We start from the raw sequence: 25,026 nt of genomic DNA on the forward strand, positions 1-25,026 counted from the left end.
ATGGAATTTTAAGTGTCAACCCACTGTTTAGTAGAGAACGGCGCAGCGGCACGGATGATTTCATCATGACTGTAATATGTAAATATGATAATACAGGTTCGGGATGCAACATACTCTACGACTATTCTTTTTTATTTATTTTTTATTGCTTTGATGGGTGGACGAGCTCACAGCCCAATTGATGTTAAGTGGTTACTGAAGCCCATAGACATCTACAATGTAAATGCACCACCCACCTTGAGATATAAGTTCTAAGGTCTCAAGTATAGTTACAACGGCTGCCTCACACTTCAAACCGAAACGCATTACTGCTTCACGGCAGAAATAGGCAGGGTGATAGTACTTACCCGCGCCGACTCACAAGAAATCCTACCACCAGTAAAAAGTAGTTAGTGTTCATTAGTGTTGAATTTATTTTAGTTACATAGTGTTTTCACTATATTTGTTTGTTTTTCACCAATACGGAAAATATAAAAATACGGGTAATTATGGAACACGAGTTCCGTCGCGGTAGCAATGCCGCATAAACGGCTCGCAACATTAAAATGACGTGTACGGAGTGAACACTACAAACGAACGCGCGACTAATTATTGGTTTGAGCCTTTTCGACAAGGAAAGGACAATGCCCATCTGTGCCCCAGAAACGCCCAGTTAACGTATATTACAAAATTGCTCTAATAAATAAAAGCTAGAATTATGTTGTTAATTTTAAATCACATGAAGCACTGAATAAAAAAAAATAAAAAAAAAAAGACTTCTTATTGACATTGCAGTACCTTTTTTTTTTTTTTTTGTCGGGTAGTGGGCCGAGCCTCCTACGAGGTCCCCGCGCAAGAGGGGCGCGCGGGGTATGTGAGACTCAACGATCTGCATGGTGTTGTGAGCAGACCGCGGGCCCAAGGATTTTAGGACCCACCCACTAAACGACTCCCCTGCACTCTTACACCCGACGTCCGATCCCCTCCGAGGTCAGAACCCGGATGAGGTAGGGGGGCTACCGCGGTCAACACTACAACCAGACGGCACGGCTCACCCCAAGGACGCCCAGACGGTGCCGCTGGTGTCCCGGAATACCCCGCTGGACCAGAACCAGCCTGCCAGGTCGGGACGCGATACACCGTCGACCGGCCGCTCTATTCACTCCACGGCAGCGCGCTAGAGTGCTGGTAGCGCGCCGCGCGGTCTCACCCCCTCAGGTCGCCCCTTGACCTTCACCGGGGGGAGGCCGCCACCTACAGGGGCCGGGACGTACGGGCGTATTCCCGCCTCCGGCCCCCGGCTCGACGGCGACGGATCGGTGCGGAAAGGGAAGAGCTCTCCCTCTCTCGCTCCGCCGCCTCCTTCTGCGAGATGGTGGACTCGCAGAAGTCGAGCATCGCCTTCCAGGACGCGTCGCTGCCGAGCATCGTAGACATTGCAGTACCTACGTATCATCGTTTTTTTAAGCATTAATTCATGCTTTATTTCTTATGGTCTGGTTGACACTATACAATGGAGACAGACTAGAGAGACTAGATATTTCCAAATAACTGAGATGTTTATTTGATAGCATACAGATAAGTATTTAAAAGAACACTGATCTGATTTAGCTTATGTGATGATCATGAAGTTTCTAGTGAAAAACTTAGCAATGTTGTCTGTAAGCGATAAAATGTATAAAAAACCACTAGGAAGTTATCATGTGTAATGTCCAATATCTTTTGAACCTGTGCTTTATATGACATTAAATCTAGATATCATATAAATACTGTTAAAAATCTATCATATGGCATAGAGCTGCAATTCGGGCATTGCAGGACATTGTTGACTTTCAGCTCAATACTAATATGGGTATTGTCCTTTAGATCTCAAAAATGAGCCCCGTCGTCGATCGAAAACTAAAGTCAACAACGACGAATTAAAGACGACATTGGAATCTGACGATATTTTGAATTTACCGCCGAGTTAGCAGCAGCTTTCAATGTTAGCATCAAAACAATATTGATCCATTTGCGTCGAATCGGCAAGATATATTCTTTAGTGGTTGCCGCACGAACTGAACGATCCGCGATGAACATATTAGTCTGATAGCGCTGAGGGTTTTTTAGTGTTACCCTCATAGTCACATGACCCATCGTAGCCTGCTAGTGTCGCTGCTTTAAGATTTCCCTTACGGTGATTAACAGTTAACAGACACATCTATATTGACTAATTTTCCATGCTAATTATGTTTTGGTGTGCAATAAAGTATACTTTCCCTCTCTCTGTCTTTAAAGATCTTAATAAGGATCCAAAATAAATAAATATTGTTATTTACACATTATGTTTGTTAACACAGATGTCTTTCACATAAGTTTTACTTCTGTAGTTGCCATTAAATATGTTTGCTGAACTCAATTTATAATATCTAGATGTTTTATTCCGAAAATTACAATAAAACACGTTTTATGACGAGCTGAAGGAAATAATATTATAATGAATATCCTGTTGCCATGAAAAAATTACATAATCCTAATAAAAACTGATTATAGGAAGAAAAAAATTTCCTGAACAGCATTATATTGAGATCGTCGCAAATGTTTCTCCTAAAGTGCTACCTTCGCATTTTGTCAGCAACAAACTGCCAACAAGTATTTGGCGTCGGTTTTAGTAAAGGCCAAGGCCCAAGGCCGTTTCGAGAATTCGGGACACCCGAAGAATGTTAACTACGCACATAAACAGAATATTGCCGAACATACAATAAGCGGAGAACAGAAAATTTATCGAATATTTACGTTAATAACATTCGCTATGGTTGAATCAGCTATATAATAAATAGGTGGGCTTAGATCGAGCCAAACAGATTACACCAATTTGATAACTTCTTTATCACCAAAGCGTTACGATGTTCAAATTTCTAGCAAATTATTGATTAATCAAAGAATTAGACACGATTAAAAAAACAAACAAACATTAACAAAATTTCGTCTAAAACATAATTGAGAATAAAACGAGACACGAGTCACTGTATGAATTTAATTTTTCTTTTTAGTTTCCACATCGCTGACCAGAGCGAAAATGTTCTCCGCCGTGTACCTTTTATGAACATCTATGTAATTGCGGCATGTCACGCCACACTCCTGTAATAAAATAAAAATATAAAGTTTGATCCCTACTCAGTATCGAAGCATATTCTGTTTACATTATTAAAAATTCATATCATTGCCGCAAGCTATGATAATGAAAATAATTTTCAAAAGAAGATACAAAACCGAAGTGCAATAAAAGCAGGCGCTGTATGTAGTACCTACAGTAAGCATTTAGGATTACTAACATATAAAAGTCAAACCGTTAAACCGCTAAAATACAGTAAATCACATAAATATAATAATTATATAAAATAATATCATTATTTATGTGATTTACTGTATTTTTATTTACTGATAAATTTATGAATCAAATTATTTCAACTTTGTTTATATAAGTGATTTGTGTCTTTCCAGTGTATTTGCAGTTTATAGAACTACGCTAAGAATTGTTATTATCTACACTGTCTTGATTATAAAATAAATTTAAATAAAATAAATTAAAAACGAATCACTATTTGAATTTATGAAGTTCAAAGAAAACATCGTTCTCTTCGTTTAGATTTTTCTTCACGACAATTTTTTTGTTCCCGACCCTTGCTCTTAATATATTTATAACAAATTCCACAAACGCACCGACGTCATAACGAAAGCTTTGAGATAATCTAAAGAGCACTTGAGCTCCCTTTCAACTTCCCCTGTTAACTTCCCCCAGAATCATTAAATGATGTCATATTTCAGGATTAAGTTTGATTGCATATACTGATATATTATAAAAGATGAAACAAAGTTATGTACTTCATTTTCATTCAATTTGAAAATTTAGCGCTATCAGCGCCATAGTGTATATGAAAATTTGAAAATGAATTAAATTTTTTTTTTTTTAATGATTAGGACGGACAACTAAGGTATTATTCGCGAACATTTTTTTTTTATTGCTTAAATGGGTGTACGAGCTCACGGCCCACTTGATATTAAGTGGTTTCCAGAGCCCATAGACATGTACAACGTAAATGCCGCCAGACGTCACCCACCGTGAGATCTGAGTTCTAAAGCCTTAGTTTTACAGTACAGTTCAACGGCTGCCCCACCCTTCAAACTGTGACGCATTACTGCTTCACGGCAGAAATAGGCAGGGCGGTGGTACCTACCTACCTGTGCGGACTCACAAGACGTTCTACCACCAGTAAAATAGCCTTAAAGTATTGTAACGAATCCAAGTTTTTATTATATGCATATTACTTTTAGTGTTCATGATTAATACGCAAATTCGACTGCCACAAAACGAAATTTTTAAATGTTAAAATAAATAACACAAATCGAATCTAAGTAAAGAAAATAATTTGTATTATTGAATATTTTTAACAAAACAACAGCTTTTTTTTATTGCCCTTGTAAGCAGACGAGCATACAGCCCACCTGATGCTGAGTGGTTACCGTCGCCCATGGACTTCAACAATGCCAAGGCCAGAGCCAAGTCGCTATCTACCGCTTTCCCATTTCTCACTAAAAGGCACGGAACAGTCGTCTTTAAGTTTCTAAATTGTCATACCTTTATCAAAAAATTAAAGCAATGCTAAGTATATTTTATTGAACACTAACAGGTCCAAAAAAAGTTTGCATCCAATTTTGATTCATAACACATAAACTCTTATCTGCAACACAGTTCTTCAGGACTAACTTAGCTCCCGTCTAAAACGAAAAACAAAAATCAGCCATGTTTGCGATTCATAGACATAATTCAAACAATTTTAACGGCTTTATATCGCGTTTTTTATTGTCATAATATTTTTTCCGACGCTTCGAATATTTTACAGGAAACGCGAATAATATTAAATCATAAAAGTAGTTGTGATTATAAAGCATAAATGTTGAATTCCAATTTTATTTGTTTCCATAAATATAATAGTTAAAATTTACTGAAAATTATCCTACAGATACACAAAGGTTATATAATTATTGGCCGTTTGATGAACGATTTTTCTTCAAAATTTATGACCAAAAAAGAGTGTATTACGTCAAATCAATGTAGCACAACTCATCCCTTTTTGCTGTAAAGCACTTATGCATTTCAGTAGGACTCAACGCCCGTGACTTCAATCCAATTAAATCATCGTTCTAATCAGTTAAGTGTGAGTAACATAAAACACAATATTTTACCTTCACTGGACTCCCCAAGCCTTCAAGCCGATCACGAGGCAGTAATGGCATGGTAGTCCAACGACAACTACTATCTTTGCTAGTACTTAATCGTATAGGCATCCGATCCGCTGGTCCTGGAGTTCCTTCAGGCGTATACCGCACATATAGTGGTGGTGCCTAAATAGAGATTATTTTAATTGTCGTCATCGTGGAAAAGCGCCAGAGACGTATTGATTGTTAAACGGTCACCGAAATCCTAACTTCTTAAGATATAATGTCAATATCGCAATTGAATTTAAGCAACGGCTTTCCTACCTTTCAAATTGGAAAGCATTCCAGTAGAAATAGGCAACGTGGCTATACAAACCAAAGGGAGCCAAGTCTCAATCGCCAGTATTGCAGATACGAAATAATTGAAACAGTTGCATACTCGTTCTCTACTGTGAATTAATGGGGCAAATTTCAAACTATTCGTTTGTGAGATTCCCACAAACAATTATAGTCAAGTTTTTAAAGTGGGTGCGATAAATTTTAAATTACAAAAAATAATAACATCTGGGTCACCGTAGTTTTCAGCCCTGAGCAAGAATTCATCGCCATAATTTAACTTTTCTCCGTGGAGACTTTCATCAGCTGCACTGTCATAAAATAAATAAACTAATATATTTATCTGCATTTGTATTTACAATAAATAAACTTGATTTAGATATATGGATAGATTAATATTATTATTTAGATTAACTTATAACAGCAAGTTATCATGTGAGTACCTAAGCCTCAATTTATCATTGAAATGTCTTTATATACATATTTTATATGAATGTGAATGTTATTTTACCTTAAAAACTGATGGTTTGTAGAATTTTACTACAATTCTCACTTACGTACATATATTCAGTTGCAATATTGATTCGCTGATATTACTTCAATTATTAATTAAAGTTTCTAAAACAATTCTGTTTGCTAAAGAACCAATTGATGTGGTGACGTCGCCATAATATTTACAGTCGTAAACAAGACTAAACTACTTTCGCGTTTTCATTTCGTGTTCATTATTTTAGGGATCCTTTTCGTAATTACAAACGACTGTTTCTTGTTTTAATCGAAATAAATAACAAATTTTTATATACGTAAGTTCCTAACTACAAATGTATTTGCAGCGGGATAATTTGTAAGTATTTATCTATGATCTGAGAATAAACCCGCATTAAAAGAATGGTAGACGTAAGTCAAAGACCCGAAAGGTGCTGCTCGACTTCTACGAGGCCACCAGCTGACAGAATGAGGTGGCTGGTAGTGAAACGCACTGTCTATTGATGTTTCCTAAAATCAGCTATTTTATGTTTACGTTCACCGAAGAAAATCTTTCCTTCTCTTAATATTTTTAAAAAACATGTCAGTCCTAGACATTACTTGCTCTTCTAACCTAAGTATAACAAAAGTATTCCGACAGCAAGGTGTAGTTATGGGTGAAAGAGTCATTAGGCATCCATCATTGATGTTCTGCAAGCAATCGACTTGTCGTTCAGACACTAAGCTTGATAATGCTAATCCATACTGAGGCTTTCCGGTGGCGGACTTGGTTTTAACTGAAAATTCAATTTTAAACAAAATATTACGGCCCAAAATATTGTTTGTATATGTAATTAGATAGATTAAATATAATTAAATGGCTTTTGATTATTGAAATAAATTATTAGTTATGATAGTAAACAAAAACAATACCTAGCATATCCGAAGCGACAACTTGTACGTTAAAACCATACAATACGAAAGTTCCGCTTATTGCAAGTGGTCGCTACAAAAATAAAGTTATGGAGCAATAAATTTAATATTAGTGGGTCGTAAAAACTTTGCATTAATAAAAAAGTTTTTGAATTAATTAAACGCTATATTAGACTTACTGTTGACACAAGATTAGGCTTCCGATTCCCATTCATTATGCATGTCAATCTTTTACGAGTATATAAACTTAAAAATCTTAAAAGCGGGTAAATAGGAATCCATTAGTTGCGGACGCCGCAAAACCCGTCATTGTAGTAAATCTTTAGAGAGACCTATGTCCAGTACTGAATATCTGGTGTGAGAGCTTCCGATGTGGTATAATGTTATTTAAAAATATCGCCAAAAAATTTTTGAACTAAAAATCATCGCTTTTCGTCTTGGTGCTAGCTTGAGATTGGTTTAAATATGATTAGATATATGGTTGAATGACTTTACCCTTGTTACTTTATTGACTTTAACTTTAAATAATATTTATCCTTGATCTACTTGGAAATTATTCTGTTGAAAATTGACTAACAAGTATTTGAGTGAAAGTATGAGAGAAAAACAACAACAGAAAGATAAGCATTCACCTCCTTCAATAAATTGCTAAATAATGTTCTGGACCTTTGCAACAACAATTCCTTTCTCTCGCGCTTTCGTAGAAATAACTTGAATTCGTACTGGAAAATGTTACAAAACTAGAGTAAAAATAAGTTCTTTTTTTTTTTTTTCGCACTTTGATTTTATCTATCTCTCGCTTAACCTTATGCCTTTAAGCAATACTCGCAACTCTTTCATTGCCTTCCCAACGAAGCTTAGCCTTCAACTAAGAGCAAAGCAGAAATCGCCCTTTGCGAACAATAATCATAAGATCTTATTGCATGTTTTTTCTAAGGCGACTGTGATGCTCCCCCCATCCAAAAACCTAGAGATCCACTTGCAGTCCCTCGGAGATTCGGTAAGACGGTAACTTCGATAGGGGTGGCCTATGCCAAACCCTGTATAGACCTTCGCGATATCAAGACTTACAGCGAGAGCGTCGCCAATGCTCTCCAAGGCTTCAGCCCACCTGTGAGTAAGGTATACAAGAGGATTGCCAGCTGAGCAACCGTGATGGAAACTGTACTGCTGGTCACTGATCAGCGATCTTCAAGATACTTCAGGAGTTGCCTATTATCTTTTTTCATCAACACAAACAACAGAGCGATAGATTTTCACAAGTATGCCTATAATCTGTTCGTAACTAGCAATTATTTAATTTGTTACAATTTGATAACGACCTAGATGAAATACTAAAGTAGTCATCTTATTTTACTTAAAGTATAAGTAATTACCAAAACGTGAATACTACTGCACACCTTAAGACAGTATTGAAGTCTTAATTGCATTAACGCACAACCATACTTAGGCAGGATAATGGTATTGGTACAAAGTGGATAAAGGTGTACATTAGGAAGCTTGCTACAAAAAATGAAAAGTGAGGATATCACTTCGCGGACGAATAACAGAGAAATAGGTAAACGCTCGATGAGGCTGGGTTTGTATACCATATCTTCTATATTAAATATTGATGATAGTAATAAGATCATCATATCATAAAGAGCATTTGGCCTTTAAAATACCAACTTTGTAAAATAGATACTAAACCTCATTCTTCAGTCTTTCCTCGCTCCAATTTCCAATGAGAACCGAATTACTGTAATTCATTACAAAATGACGTTTTATTCGATTTAATTTTATGTTAAACGTGTTTAAACAAATATACTTTTTTCCAATTTGGATATTTGTTGTTGTTAACAACTATTTGAGCTCTATATGTCACTCAGTTTGTCAAAGCAACATCTCCTATTTTTCATTTGTTTTTTCAATATTTTAACAAACATGGACTGAGACAAGTTTTTATTCTTGTTACATTTACTTTATTCTCACTCAAGCCTATAAAATAAAAATTAAAATTAAATCTCGTCGGAAACCGGTTTTCGTGTATGTTTATGGCTTTCGTTATAGGTACGGATCAGGGTAATTGCGCATATGTACATACATGCTAATAAACAAAAAGTGTATTTTCTATGAATCATGCTTGAAACAATAACGAACTAGATTATTTATTTATTATTGATAAAAAGCCGCCTGCCTATCTCTATTACACATCTACCGTCAGTGCTAACAACTTATGACTAACCTACAGAACAGCCACGTAAAATTTCGTGCTTTTGAATTATATCATTCTACTAACAGATATTTTGTGTTTGTTTGCTAAACGATTAATACACATATAACTATCTAAAGATATAAATATGTATTAATCGTTTAGTATTTCCATAAGTACACGACTGCAAAACCGTTGAACATTGTTTCTCCGATAATTCCAAAAAATATATTGTCTTTTGATAAATTGCGTCCAGTTTTCGGATAATATTGCGTAAAGTATTACTTAACTTACGTAAAGTATTACTTTTTTCGGGCTATGGGTGAGCATAGCCCTCTCTATCCATCAGTGTGCTTACTGCTTAGTGCGGGTTTTTTAACGTTCTCGATAGCGTAAAAATTAGCTCATATTTGTATGGAATGGGATCGTTTGCGTACGTTTGCTGGTAGGGGCGCTGTTCCAACTGCAATACAAAAATGGCTTAACTTTTACGCTATCGAGAACATTAAAAAACTCGCATTAAGCACACAGGTCGCGTGAATCCACCGAATGCGGATAACTCTTGACCGCTCATTGTTGAAAGTGTTAAAAGCTCAGTGCTGAAAGTGGGACACCTTTTGAAACTTCTCCCATATGAGACGGTTCTCCTTACCTCTAACCTCCATACCGACTGTCAACCACTTTAGTGGAGTACTACCATTTCATTTAATCTTTTAGTTAATGTGCAGGCACCTATCTAAAATTAAGGATATGCCTCGATAATGGTAAATGGCAATCTAAACTGATATCTTTTGTGATTTATTACACACAAAGTAGCAAATTAGATATGAATTGTTAAGCGGAACTGCTTCTTTCCTGGTGGAGATAGACCACTGCAATCTTTACAAATCGGTATAAAATTCTAGAGGTCTGTAATAATTAATAATTATTGTGCGCGAACTACACAAAAAATACTGGATTTGTTTTGACCATTTCATACAGTTATTTATTTTTAATTTTTTTTACACCACAAAAAACAACAACATATAAAGCACGCACAGAAACAATCTTAAGTTATTACATAGTAAGTTTTCTTCTAAAAAGTCAAAGACAGAAAAAATCAAATAGTTAAAACGTAGGTACGTAATAACAAAATAAAATATTTTTAGGTTTACATCTTGGTCATTTAAATGAACTCCCTAATAAATTTGTTAATCTAATCTTCATAAAATTCGTTCCATTCCACTCATACCCAGATAATACAAATAATATTATATAGTTCCACTTTGGATTAAAAGCCCAGAGTCCAGGCCACTAAAAAAATCAATGTCTGTTATTTTGAAAGACGTTTGACTATTTTCTATATAAACGAAGTTTGTATTTTATGAAAAAACATCTTCAGAAACTAAGTTTGTATTTTATGAAAAAACAAAGTACAATGTCTTTTAGAGACGAAATAATTGATTTGACAGATTCATTTACATTAGCAAACCACTGTGCTCTAGCGGATTTCATTATTGAATTAGATGAAGAATCTTACAGTAAGTTCATTTTTCAGTTAAATTTCAATTTAAATTCAAATTCAATTTAAAACAATTTATTTCAATTTCAATCAATCAATTTAAAACAATTTAAATTCAATTTAAAACAATTCAAAATATTCCAATCTGCATAAGTAGGTACCCACCAATGTGATTATTACCTTGCGTAGCAAAATAGTAATCGGAGAAATAAAATCTAAATTATCTAGATACACATGTACTCATTTAGAATAGAAAACGTAAATAATTTTAATTTAAAATCGAGCCCGAGGGCTATTATACAAATAGTCGATACAACTGTTCAAAAAATTCAACCTGCACCTTTTCGGGCTTCTATTAGTATTCCCCTATTATTCATGCATAGTATTTATACCTTTTCTAACTATCTTTTCTTACCTAAACCATACCCTATAATGCGTTGCAAGCCCACACGGGGTTGTACAATCATTCTGCCTATTGTTCTTTGTTGAAGGCAGACGGCATTCACTTAATCGTCTGTTATCTCCAATGTTAGGGGTACAAGCAAGCTTCTCTCTACCAATGAGAACTGCGTATTGACTTTTTGAACTAAAAAAATCAAAACTCATCATACTTAGGTGATTCCTGAGAGGGCATTTTTCTCATTAAACATATGTTCGTTTAGAAAAGTAGGCCATTATTGCCATGAAAACTCATATTTTTTTTCAAAATAATATTAACATTAGTTAGTTACTAACTACATGATGTTTTGTATATGGCCATATAAAATAAAATATGCCAAAAAAATATTATCTTTTTTGTGATAAAAGTAAATCAATATTTTGAATCAATTGTTTTTATGAATGAATTTTAATGTATTAACTTTTCTTGTTATTTTTACAGTTCAAAATGAAACATCTCTTTTAAACGTAGATTCTTCATTAGAAACAACATCAATAAATAACATTTACAGCATAGATAATAGCCATACTTTGGAAAAAAAAGGAAACAAAAAGAAAGAATCCACATCTACTAAAAAACAAAATGTAAGATTTAAACAAAAGTTGATATACAAAGAATAAAGATCTGGTTGGTGTTATTTGGAATTTGTTAATAAATAATTTTGTTTCAGAGTCATAGTACATCTTTAAGAAAACCAATTATTGATTCATCAATAAAATTTGGTGACTGTCCAATTTGTTGTGAAGAACTTGGTACAAACCCTTTGGCTTCTACAAAATGTGGACATGTATATTGTCTGAAATGCCTTGAACGCTGCCTCAAAACAGAAAAAAAATGTCCTACCTGTAGAAGAGTATTGAAAGGGAATTATGCATATCATCCTCTATTTTTGGGAAATTCGTAATATTATAATAGTCTAATATAGTAACTTAATTTATAGTGCTCACACAATAAGAATGAAGATAATTCAATAAGAATATGAAGGTGTTTTGCTTATGTGTCACAAGAATAATCATTGTTTTTGTAATGGAATTTATCAATGTCTCAAAAAAGGGTTGTACTGGTTTTACTAATTACAATCTACACAAAAGATAAAAAATTGACAGTAGCTTCTCACTTTGATAAGTTACAACTCATATTTTCAGTTGACAATTTAAGCTATGTGCACAACATATAACATAGCTTATATTAAATCAATAAAAATAGATTAAAACAATAGATTTATTACTTAATATATTTTCATTTTTGGAAAACACATTCTTTTATAATTAGACAATGATCTTAAAGGTTAGCTGTTTTCTTTGTTGAGACCACATGTACCATTTTAATATATTTGATGTAAATAATAACTAATGTATTTATTATTCAATGCCTGTGATTTATAGCCTGTTAGATAGTTATTACGTTTCAAATGTAGATACCAAACCTTGAAACAAATTTTCTTATGTTAATTTTTAATGATATTTTTGCAATGACTGTTTTTTAAACATTTTGCTATTACATATAAAATAACACAGGAAACCACAGATTTCAAGTATTGTAGCTCTGTTTAGCGATCTTGTGGCAACATGAATTACAACCCCTTCTGCACTTGCACTCCCTAATTGCTCCCGATTCTTGCATGACTATTTAATAAGGTGTACATTAATCTGCAATTACCAGTCAAACTCGATCGCCATTGGAAGATTTACGACACAGATTGAAGATGTTTTTCTAAAATATATCTTAATAGGTCAGAATTATTCCATGTTATAAAATACTAGTAATATCTGGTTTTATAAAGAAACCCAACCGTTAGCAAAACTACTCGCTACTCTATCGGTACAGTGACCCGTCCAGCAGTTTCACTCAGGCAAAACACACTGCCGTAGCGAAATGGTTAATATAATAATAGTTTTTTATGGATTGCGGTTAGTATACAAAAATATTTGTAAAATGTAAATAAAACATCAGAGAATTGTCCATTAAACGACGCTAACAATTTTATTTTTCAGTTCTAGTCAGTAGGCATCTCTAAACTATGTACCAGTCATAACACAGTTTACTTTTTGACCCAAATTGACATTGTTTTTATATTAACGAACTTCGGTCAAAAGTAAGGACTACAGGATTTTTTTTAATTCAACAAAATATACCTACCTTTGTCAAACACAAAACTACAGCTAGGCATTGAAATGTACATGATGAAATTAATAACTATTTATTACAATTAACTTTTATTGTTATATCGGTCACTCACATTCGCTCAAATACGCAAATCCGCAAGTGTAGGACGACATTTGCGGGTTTGCGTATTAGGGAGGACAATGCAAAGTTTTCGCTGCATTCGTGGTTTTCCAAGCTGTGTCGGTTTTTTAACAGACATCAAAGCGCGCGAACCGCGATTCTTCGCGTAGTCTCCCACACATTCGTGTGACCAATTGCGCCCAGGATTGCGAAGGCAACGGACGTTTCACTATTTTCATAGATCGTGACGTCTACTGTGTAGCGTATCTTCATCAAAAGAAATCCCATAAAAACAGTATGACTGTTAATGATGTCTGGGAAAGAATTCAAAACTCTTTTTCTCTTCAATGTTCTATTGACGAATTAAAAAAGAGGAGAAATTCGTGAGACATTCGTAAACAAATGTAGGAGGAAGCGCAAACGGGTTCGCAAATTGAGTACCGAACCCATTTGCACAGCCACTAAGTTTGCGAATGAATGTTTGACGGCCCTTCACATGCGCGCAAACATTCGTACAATGAATATTTGCGCGCATGTGAGTGGCCGGCATTACAGTAGTACAACAACATTCTTAATAGATAGCCCCGCAATTTTTTTACGTACACAAACCTGTACCAACACATTTTAAAGGAAATAAGTATTTGCAACATGTGATTTTTCTAAAATGATTGCAGCTATATTTTCATAAAAAGACAGTTACAGGAAGCAATCCAAAAATTACAAATACAAGAAACGACATGAGTACCTACCTTGTCAATCATGGTGCAGATGAAGGAATGATCTACTTAACAACGGGACAGCCACAACAAAGAAGAGATTCTTGTGGTATTTATTGTTTACCTACCTAATTACCGGGACCTTCGATGGGCTATTCTAATTTCCATGAACTGGCATTTGAACTCATCTGCTCTGGCAAGAACAGTGCTTCGCAGTCTACCGCCAGATCGGAGTCGCGACCCACTGAGAAGATTCGACGAGAAACTCAGTGGGTATGGTAAAGAAGAATGATATAAGATTAATAAAATTTTCATTTTAAACCGAATCTACAAGAATTTTGCTCATTTTTCCTGTTCATTATTTTTGAACGCACATATTTTTTATCAAACTAAATATAATTTCAAAATAGAAAACTTATGACAATATCCAATTACCTACTATTAAAAACAACGTTGCAATGAAAACGTAAAATGACATAAAAATTTAATTTAACAACGATTATGTACGAATGATGACTTTAATCAACTTTCCCGTTTTTTTTTTTTTTAAAAAGTAGATTAACCAAAGTATTTTTTTTAAAGTATTGTCCTATGAGGTCTATCATGTAATAATATGTATTCTATTTTGTTACCACCGAAGACATCAGTAATAGTGGAGATACAGAAAAATAATGAAATAATACAGCGTGTAAAGGGTACCCAAACCCAAAATGTGGTTATAAACCTATGAACTAACTTATTGGTCACGTTAAAAGCACAAAAAGAGAAAAATGCCCTTTTTCCATATTTGCCTCTTATTACGCCCAAAGCCGGAGACGGGAAGGCGTTACCTTCTTTTTCCAGACCGCACAACCATGAAGTTACTTTGCGCGATCGAATGAAGAATAAGAAAATTGGCGGTAAAACCGAGGTAATTGAAGTAATTGTGTAAGGCACATTTCTCGTAGAACTGATAGTCATTGTGGCCAAAAAGTTTTCGAATGGCAATCGCGTACCAGAACCGTAGATAGGCCTCGCAGAACATAGATTGGCGATCAGTTGGATGTCACAAGTATGCGCTGGGTGCGGACAGCGCAGGACCGGTCATAGTAGAGAACCTTAGCAAGGAAAGCATAAGATATAGCAGTGAATGTCTGCAAGTTGATAACACGCATATTATATTAGAATACCGACATCCGATCACGCTACGCTGCAGCGCTGTGACTATCGCTAATTGTATTAAAAAGATAGATTTCATAACTACTCGGCACCTTTCGTACGTTAATGGTACTATGCAATGATGTTATAGTAAAAAGAGGTAGATAAGTTACTTGAGTTCGTAAAGTGGCGCCGTAAAGCTAAGCGTCCACAGGTCGGTATCGTACGCATCGGACGCATCGCATTTAACGGATCGTAGTATTCTTTGTATAGAAAGTCATACAAGTGCGTCCACTGATCGGCATTGTACGGATCGCACATCGGCAATGCCGACACTAATGCTCCGAGAGGCAACTTTTGCGATGCGTGCCGATGACGTCATACGGAATGCCGACCAGTGGACGCACTCCTCGCGCTCGCGCCGCGTCATCCGCCATTTGTGGATGGATGTCAACAAGAAAATTGAATTTAGCTTGAGACATCCGAAAATATTGGAAAAACTTGATGTCATCATTTAACAGATCAGGAAATAGTGCGTGGTATTCTCCATGTTCCGATCTCTTCTTGAATATATCGTGTATCCAGATATTATGTTTTCTTTTTTTAGATGTTCCTGTATTTTCTTCTTCTTCAGCTAACAAACAAGCAATAATGACAAATAATTGTTCGCTTTCCTCCATTCTCACAAACACAGCTCGATCACTAAGAAAATCCGAATGAAACTGGCATCGGCAATCCGATTGCTGGTACTTGCGTCAGCAATCCGATCGCTGCCGATACAGTGGACGCAGTATGAAAAAATAATGCGGTTGATGCGATGCGTCCGATGCGTACGATACCGACCTGTGGACGCTTAGCTTAAAACTGAGCTAATTAGCGCACTCAAGTACACGTCATTACGGATCCTCCCGATCCATTAACGGTGCTTTTAGGCACCACAAGCACCGGTCACCGTCCTCGTCGAACCCGTCGCTTGCGACGAAGGGCTCGACGAGCGAATTAACCCCTAGACACAGCCCACTGAGTTTCTCGCCGGATCTTCTCAGTGGGTCGCGTTTCCGATCCGGTGGTAGATTCTGCGAAGCACTGCTCTTGCTAGGGTCAGTGTTAGCAACTCTCCGGTTTGAGCCCCGTGAGCTCACCTACACACGTTAGGGTGAAGCTGAAATAGCCTCTCAAGGCTATCAGCATAGGTAGGAAAAAAAAAAAAAAAAAAGCGCACTCAAGCTTAGTCTCGTGGTGAAAGCATTGGTAACGTTGACTGTGTTTTTTGTTCCGCGAAATTTCTCTAAAATGCCGTCCTGTGTTATGCGACACTGTAGAAACTATACAAGTAAGACTCCTAAAAGTCTAGGGATGACATGTCATGCGTAAGTATTAATTTTAAATTGATTTGCTTTTATATTGTTTAAGAAATCCAAAATATTAGCTTAAATTTATTAAAAAAGGCTCGAGTGCGACGGCATACACTCCGGTCACAGAGTGTAAGAGAGATGTCTGTCAAGATTAAAAAGAGTAATGTAACAGAAAGGACATTTCCATGATATTGCCTACACATTAGCTCACAACAACCGAGAAATGAATTAACAAATTTGATTTTATTTTTAAAGGTTTCCGGCAAATGAATTAAGGTGTAACCAATGGATAAATATTGTACGTAGACAAAGACATGAAGAGGATTGGCGGCCAAATAATAATGAACTAAATGAAAATAAAAAAATAAAATTATTTGTCCATTGCTGTTTTATTTCTTAAAAGAATAGCAAGAGCTCATTTTAAATATTATTATATCAATTCTACTTACTAAACCGTAGGCATCAAACAATTTTATGTTCATTCTGTGACATTTTAATTGTTAATCTATGAAGTAAGTCGTGACATCGCAACGACACTGTTTAATATATATCCGTCTTGTTTACGGTCTTGCTAATTAGCATGCTATCTTTTTCACACATTACAACCTTGTCAAGTTAACTCTGCTCACGCGGCTATATGATATTATCATCAACTAATTGTCGATTTAATTCGTCCGCATAATATCGTATAGTTTAGTGTGTTTATAAATATATATAGGTACATACGCCGCGGACAAGCTTGACTTCGTATTAGTACTAATATAACGTATCTACCTCTTTTTACTATAACATCATTGGTACTATGACAGAAACCTTACCTGGAGTATCCATAACAATTATGAGTTTTCATGAACAATTTAGGAACGCACACATATAAACATTTAAGTATTTTTATTTACAAAGATAGATTACGTCTGTTTCAGTCATAAGTTTGACATGAACTTCGTAATAGGGGCAATCTATAAACATTTTCAAGATATTCTAATTTTCTGTTTAGTTTCATGTTATTTTATTTATGAACACTTCCCCTTCTTGCTCCTTGACTATTATATGTACAATAGTATTTAATTAACTTCACTGTAGTTTCAGTGAAATGATTTCCTAACAATCACATTTTGTAACTACCATTTATGATTTCACGAACTACATCCTGTATGGACATTCAATAATCAAAGATAAAAATAAATTGATTCTACATACATTCAGGGCTGTCTTTAATCTATTGGCGAGCACTTTAGGATAATGAATCCCCTATGATGTGATAAAGAAAACTTTATTAACAACATGCAAAATAGTACCTACCATACCTACACCAGATTCTTTTTCAAAATACTGGCTATTTTTAAACCGATAATGATAGCTTATTGGATAATGGTCTATTATGATTTCCCAGCTTCGTGATTCTCGATAAGGGCCTGCCTAAATTGGTTTCGTCTTCCACATAATCTTATCTTTGACTAAGACTACCAGACTGTGAGCATTGATGTTTCTCCAAAATTTCTTTACTTTCAAACAGAGTTTTGCAAATTTTGCACTGGTTTTCTGAAAATAGCTCTTCGTAGGGGACGTTCATTTGCTGTGTTACTAATGCATCTCCATTAAAGCACTTTTTGTTTTGAATATAATCGTCAACATTCATTATTTTGTGTTCCAGTAACAAATGTGTTGAGAAAGATGGTTTCATGGCAAAACTTTGTCCACATTCCATACATTGGTATGCCATAAGAGTATCTTTATGGAGTTTTAGGTGATTTTCTAAGAGGTTTTTATTTTCAAACTTGTCACTACACATGTTACATCCATAACTGCTTTTGAAAACTCTTTTTTTGGTCATTTTCATTCCTAGGCGTTTGCTTCTTTTAATCCTGGGGTTTGACTTTTCTTTATTAGACGTCTGCTTCGAGCTCCTTTTCTTTAAATACTTGCCTAAATCTATGCGAGGCAGATCTATTTTAAGATCCAAGCATCTAATGTTATTGTGATGAATCGAGTAATGTTTTTTAATTTGCTTCCAATCTTCAGATATAACCATTTTGCACATGTAGCAGATTAAATTACCATCATTGTCTGAATCAGTATTTTGCGATTGCATCTTTAAGCTTTTAGTGCATTTATATGGACACAAATTTGGTAGAATCGGTATTTCATCATATTGACATTTGTAAATGAAACTTCTGTGGCAATGGTCACATTTTTTTACTACGCGATATATTCGATGACTTCCTAGTTGTGTTCTAGTTTCATTAATGACTGAAGCTACTATTTTTGCAATATTCGGTGCCTTATCATTATGTTTCCTTGTGTAGTGATTAATTAAAGCAATTGCGTCATTGCAAACAGCGCCACAAGTCCAACATGGATAGACATTGTTCTGAATGTGATTCCCTAAATGACTTTCTATTAGATTATGAAGTACCAGTCTACCTGGACACAGTTCACATTGATAAAATATTAATGCCTTATTATCCATGTTGTGGATCTTTAGATGTTTGGCCATAGTTACTTCATTAAAGCATGCCACAACACAAAATTGACATTTATAAACTTTTTTTAAATGAGTTTGTTTCATGTGTTGTTTAAAGTCGTTTGGATGAAAAAGATTACATTTGGTCACTGGACACTGCAGTCTAGCGGTGGCTCTCATCATTTTAAATCCCTCGCAGTCATGGTTGTAAGGATAGTTCACGTTTTTGTTTGAGATATGAATACCGCATTCTGGACAGTAAAAGGGAGGACTTTTTAAATGCAGACGTAGATGTGCTTTAAGGCCACAAACAGTTGGCAAAGTGAAAAGGCAAATTGGACAAGTGTAAGTTTCATTAGTAAATTCCATAAAATGTTTGGCGCGGTCTTTATACGCGGAATTCGCCATGGAAATATTCTTCTTGCATTCAAAACATGTATTTAGTACGACACATTGTTTACGTGGGTTTGGTTGTGTAACTTGGTCGGGCTTGTCACTTCCTTGTGTTTTAATCAGATCCATATTATAAAAAGAAAGGGGTAACGGATCGATTCTCAAGTCTGTTACATTTATCGTAGCTGTTTTAAATGAATGCGAACGTATATGAAATAGTAAATTGCATCTATTGTAGAATATTTTGGGAAAACCACAATGACGACACATGTAACTGATTTGGACAGATCTTCGATTGATGTGATCATTATAGCTGGATTCAAAGACGAATCTGAAACAAAAAAAGTAATTCCAATTTTAAAAACTTCGACAGGTACATCATATAAATATTATTGATCATTCATTGTCGGTCAGTCATTGATCCTTGATGCCTGTGAAGATTGTTACAGTTAATTGGACGTCTAAAGTTGGTGAAAATTACATTAAAATATACCGTTACAGAGATAGAAATAAAAGTCAATCTAATAAAATATATTAAATGCTATTTGGCGAACCCTATATTTCTCTCAATTATATTGCCTTATTATTAATAGCAAAATTAAATGAAACTTCTACTTCGTGTCTCAAGGTAAGTGGTGTCATAACGACCTAATGTATATGGACTCCTTTATGCATATAACACCAAGTAGCCAAGTGGGTTGTTCATCTATTCAATTAAAACCTATTTCAATTCTGCGACAAGGTCCTAATACAAAAGTACCGAAAGTGTGGCAAAAAAAAATAGAAAAAAAAATCTTAATGATTTTATGAACCTACGTCAATATTTGATTTTTAAAAATACGTTAAAAGTGCGTACTCCTCTAGTTTAACTTATCAAATATTGTGATAAATTTTGATATATTCAGTACCTATAAAAAAAATTCATAATATGATGACCAATTTTCAATCGAATATATAAAATTAGCCGGTGTCACTCTCCACTGACCTATAGACCATCTCAGCAAAAAATAATGTCGATGTTATACATTTTATGAACTTATGAACTAAGAGATTAGCTGTCATAACATAATTAATCACTTATCATCAGTCCAGTATGGCATTAATGATTAATTTCATTTATATATATTATACATTTATATTTTATTAAAGATATATATTTTATATAGATTCAGTGACTTTTTGGGCGAGAATCGGGCGTCGGCCGAGAGTATTCTTTGGGGTTTAGTCGGTAGTCATTCTGCGGGGCAGTCGTACAGTTCACGCTGTCCCGCGCGCCTTCCTCAAGACGTAATCTCTTTGGCGCCGAAGTTCAACATAGCATCATCCGATCCACCATCAGCCGGATATCCGTAAATGTCCGTTAAAAAAATCAAAATCTCTAATAGCTATAGGCTTTTCTAACAATTTATAGTTATGACTGAACTAAACAAAAAGCAGAGCAGTCTTTTTTTACTATCCGTGTCAATTTACTTTTTTGATTGGATTGGGTGAGTGAAAGAGCTCATTTATGCATCATTTCGGATCCTCCCGATCCACTAACGGTGCTTTTAGGTATCCCAAGCGCCGGTCATCGTTCTCGTCAAACCCGTCGCTTGCGACGAAGTTCACGTTATTACGGATCCTCCCGATCCATTAACGGTGCTTTTAGGCACCACAAGCACTGGTCACCGTCCTCGTCCAACCCGTCGCTTGCGACGAAGGGCTCGACGAGCGAATTAGCCCATAAAGACAGCCCACTGAGTTTTTCGCCAGATCTTCTCAGTGGGTCGCGTTTCCGATCCGGTGGTAGATTCTGCGAAGCACTGCTCTTGCTAGGGTCAGTGTTAGCAACACTCCGGTTTGAGCCCCGTGAGCTCACCTACACACGGTAGGGTGAAGCTGAAATAGCCACTCAAGGCTATCAGCATAGGTAGGACTAAAAAAAAAGCGACGATGAGCTCGGCGAGTAAATTAACCCACAGACACAGCCCACTGAGTTTCTTGCCGGATCTTCTCAGTGGGTCGCGTTTCCGATCCGGTGGTAGATTCTGCGAAGCACGGCTCTTGCTAGGGTTCGTATTAGCAACAACGTCAGATTTGAGCCCCGTGAGCTCACCTACTCGCCCGGTGACGCTGATATGGGCTCTCAAGACCATCAGTTTAAGTAGAAAAAAAAAGCTCACGGCCCATCTGATGTTGAGTGGTTACCAGTATACATGTCACAAACTGCAGGTCACTTAAAAAAAAAAAAAAAACTTAAACATGTGCAATGCATGTCACACTCACCTTGAAACACAAAAGACTGTAGAAAACATACTATCTACTAGAAAAATGTAATGTTATGACTTGTCTTGATATGATTTGAAAATAGATATAAAACATGTATCAGATAGATTAAAAAGTAACAAATAAGTAAAAGTAATAAAATAAATTTAGCATGCATATATATGTATATGAAATTATTACAATACTTGGATATGATGTAACATTAAGAGCCAGAACACAAAAACACGTTTTTAAGATAAATTACGTTCAGTAGCAGTGAATGGTTAATTTATGTTCAAAGTAAGCCGGAGTCCAGAAAGCCTTGAACAAACTTAACACAAGCAGTTTAGGTTGGCTTCCTGGCTCAAAGTTTAAGTACACATAGAGATAACTTCACCCTAGCTAATTAAACATGTAACTCATAAATGTGACTATGTCTTTTCTATTATACCATTTATGATTTTAAAATGAAACCAGTAGTAGCAACAGTCTTTACCACTAGTGCACACTGATTGTAAAGTAATGTCTTTTCAAGATTCCAATGAATCCCCATAATTAGGTTAGTTTGAACTGATACTATTCAAAGATTTTGATAGAGTAAGTCGATCATCATACTGTTAATATCATTTATTGCGAACCAGTAAAGATAGGAAGTAAAGTAATGCTGAAATTGGTCACGGGGCAGTGATGCATTCAGGTTTGAAATATGAGACAACTGTTATACAATATAACTGAAATCTCAACCTCATTTAAGCAGATGCAGATATTTATGCTGTGATGTATTTTTGGGCTCCAGTAACCGCTTCACACCGGTACCTCTAAAACCAATGTTTTTGTTCTTTCATTTTTATATTGCATCAATTAACACAGGGTAATAAGTATTTATTATATATTATGGTTGAACACATTTTATATTAATACAGATTTTGGCTAAAACACACTTACTTGTCTCCACAATCAGTACACCCAAATACTTTGTGGCCAGTTATTGGTACTGGGATTGTGTAATTTGGTAAAGCTTTTGTGAAAATCATGTTTTTTATACTCAGTCTATCATTGTGAGAATCTGTAGTACCCATATTAATCGATATCTGTAATATAAAGGTTTTAATAGTATAATTATAAATACTCCAATGCAGGATCTTAACAAAACCTTAATTTTTAGAATTATTAGGAGATAAGTCTAATCATGGGCTGTCTAAGTTTTTTTCTAGAATCTATAGATATCATCTCAAGAATGCCACCACCCACTGTGAGACAAAAGGTTGAAATTGTACATCATAATGATCATTGTACTATATTTCAAACGTCCATATTAGCGTCCCTGCTTCCCAAATGATCAAGTTGGACATATTTCCTGTCTCAGAGCTTTTTGTTTCAGGTAAAAAACGGGTATGATTTAATAAAAAAATACTAGTTTAATCATATTACTATATTATAATTATATGCACATATTTTTGTGAGTTTATTATTTTTGTTTGGTAGTATAATTAAATTGGTATTTACCAACTTAATTCATACATTTAAAGACATTCATCAAAATTTATCGTTAATGCATTTTTTTAAGTCTTGAATATAGATTTTTTTAATTTTGAGTAATAAATCGCAATCTTGAATTCATTTTATCATTATTTACAACTAGCCGCCTACTGCTAACAAGATTTATGCGCCAAAAAAATATCAGAATACTTTCAGTTACGTTTCTTTTCACTATAATATCCGTTGATTTGTTCAAATCTAATTTGATATAGTTCATTAGCCTGCAGTGTTTATTACTTCACTTGTTACTCCATGAAAAGGGACAATGTTCACGTGGATTTGAAGTCATTAATCAAAATCTACGACCTCAAGTAATTAATCGCTTCACCTTGAGTATAATTCTAAATTATGAAAGAATGTTATTATTATGATTGATTCTTACCTTAATTTAGACAAAAATACGCTTTACTAATAAATAATTTCTTTTGAAATTGATTTGGAGCGACCTCTGATGACAAAATTTACCTCCTTGTAGTATCGCCAGAAGTAAAAATCATTTAATTGCCAAGATAAAAATATATTGTTTACAATTAATGATAAATTAAACCATTTTTTAAGTACGTTTTCTATTTACATTTAAGAGGACTACACATGAAAGCAAAATATTAAGCACACATGAAATGTAAAACTAGTAAATGTCTACAAAACTACTAGTAAAGCTTTTTTTTAAATTAACGTCCGCCCTAAGTATATTTGATTTTGTTATGTTTTAAGTTGTTATTTGATTTAAACCCTAAGATAAATTTAGTACAAGTACTTTTTTAACCTAGTAACATATCATAAAAGATTAAGATTTTTATGTTCACACGTACTAACCTGTTTATAAATAGCATGAATGGCACCGGCCTTCCCCAGCTAGGAATACAGTCAATTCGCCACTTGACACACGCTAATTCCAATAAAATCTGTTAGGTCGTTTCGAAATTCGTAGTTTAGGGGTAAGTTTTACGACTATGCCGGGGCTTAAACCCTGCCGGCTCGTTACTAGTTAGCACACGGTCACTTCGATTTCCAAAATAAAGGAATAACATCATTTAAACATGAAATCAACAAAATTTATAAAATATTCAGGTGGATAGCCACCATTAGAAATTAAGCTGTGCATGAATACGAAGTCTTTACTTTACTGGAGTTTTTTCATCACACATCCCACAGTGCCTGAAAACGAAAGTTTTTAACCGGTGCGTCCTACCGGTAATGACTTACGGAGCTGAAACGTGAACACTCACAGTACGGTTGGTCCGTCAGCTCAAAGTCGCTCAGCGAGCCATGGAAAGGGCCATTCTCGGAGTTTCTCTGAAGGATAAAATCCGGAATGAGATTATTCGACAGAGAACTAAAGTCATCGACATAGTACAAAGAGTCAGCAAGCTGAAATGGCAGTGGGCTGGCCATATATGCCGTAGGACTGACGATCGCTGGAGCAGACGGGTTCTCGAGTGGAGACCGCGCAGCGAAAGACGTAACATGGGACGCCCCCCGGCTAGGTGGTGCGATGATCCCCGCACGGTGGCCGGCAAGAAGTGGATGAGGAGAGCCGCAGACCGGGCTCAGTGGTGTGGATTGGGAGAGGCCTATGTCCAGCAGTGGACGACTGTGGGCTGTTGATGATGATGATGAATACGAGTTTGAAGATAGGAATAGGAACTGGTAGGTTCGTTCAGAATAAATAAGGGCGTATTAATAACGTTATTAGCTATCGAAAGTAAATACTTAGAAACGCTCCTAATTCTCGAATTATATAAATGATATAAAGGGAAAATATGGATACTTGGTAGCAGTAGATTTAATCATGTATTATAAATATTTGACTTACACGGAAAGCTTTTGCACTGGATATTTTTTTATAGAGCTCTACTCAGTGCTATGGAAAGAAATACATTAATCATTGAAATTATGTACGCTAGCA

At 35.3% G+C, this 25,026-nt stretch overlaps 3 protein-coding genes and 1 long non-coding RNA gene across 5 annotated transcripts; 2 read left to right on the top strand and 2 right to left on the bottom strand.

Annotated features, from left to right (window-relative positions):
• Positions 1–2,985: 2,985 nt before the first annotated feature.
• Positions 2,986–8,864, bottom strand: LOC114249995 (cilia- and flagella-associated protein 161). The gene is made up of 8 exons (XM_028183740.2): positions 8,602–8,864; positions 7,545–7,634; positions 6,913–6,985; positions 6,614–6,776; positions 5,741–5,825; positions 5,206–5,364; positions 4,648–4,737; positions 2,986–3,099 (listed from the first exon to the last, which is right to left on the bottom strand). The coding sequence occupies exons 1-8, from the start codon at positions 8,659–8,661 to the stop codon at positions 2,995–2,997; spliced, it is 825 nt and encodes a 274-aa protein (XP_028039541.2). The 5' UTR covers positions 8,662–8,864; the 3' UTR covers positions 2,986–2,994.
• Positions 8,865–10,370: 1,506 nt separating this feature from the next.
• LOC114249802 (uncharacterized) lies at positions 10,371–13,370 on the top strand. Its single transcript, XM_028183518.2, has 3 exons — positions 10,371–10,623; positions 11,485–11,627; positions 11,714–13,370. The coding sequence occupies exons 1-3, from the start codon at positions 10,467–10,469 to the stop codon at positions 11,945–11,947; spliced, it is 534 nt and encodes a 177-aa protein (XP_028039319.2). The 5' UTR covers positions 10,371–10,466; the 3' UTR covers positions 11,948–13,370.
• Positions 13,371–15,995: 2,625 nt separating this feature from the next.
• Positions 15,996–16,856, top strand: LOC149502953 (uncharacterized). The gene is made up of 2 exons (XR_016323139.1): positions 15,996–16,492; positions 16,733–16,856. It is a non-coding gene; the product is annotated as an uncharacterized LOC149502953 (long non-coding RNA).
• LOC114249583 (zinc finger protein 532) lies at positions 16,851–24,836 on the bottom strand. Of its 2 annotated transcripts, none has more exons than XM_089727649.1 (3): positions 23,500–24,836; positions 22,524–22,669; positions 16,851–19,665 (listed from the first exon to the last, which is right to left on the bottom strand). In XM_089727649.1, the coding sequence occupies exons 2-3, from the start codon at positions 22,655–22,657 to the stop codon at positions 17,925–17,927; spliced, it is 1,875 nt and encodes a 624-aa protein (XP_089583775.1). In that variant the 5' UTR covers positions 22,658–22,669; positions 23,500–24,836; the 3' UTR covers positions 16,851–17,924. The 2 variants fall into 2 exon arrangements, with proteins under 2 accessions (XP_089583775.1, XP_089583776.1); XM_089727650.1 differs by lacking the exon at positions 23,500–24,836 and adding an exon at positions 23,085–23,415.
• Between the last annotated feature and the right edge of the window lie 190 nt (positions 24,837–25,026).

This window comes from Bombyx mandarina, chromosome 05, assembly GCF_030267445.1.
Source record: "Bombyx mandarina strain Sakado chromosome 05, ASM3026744v2".
Classification (NCBI taxonomy): Eukaryota; Metazoa; Arthropoda; class Insecta; order Lepidoptera; family Bombycidae; genus Bombyx; species Bombyx mandarina.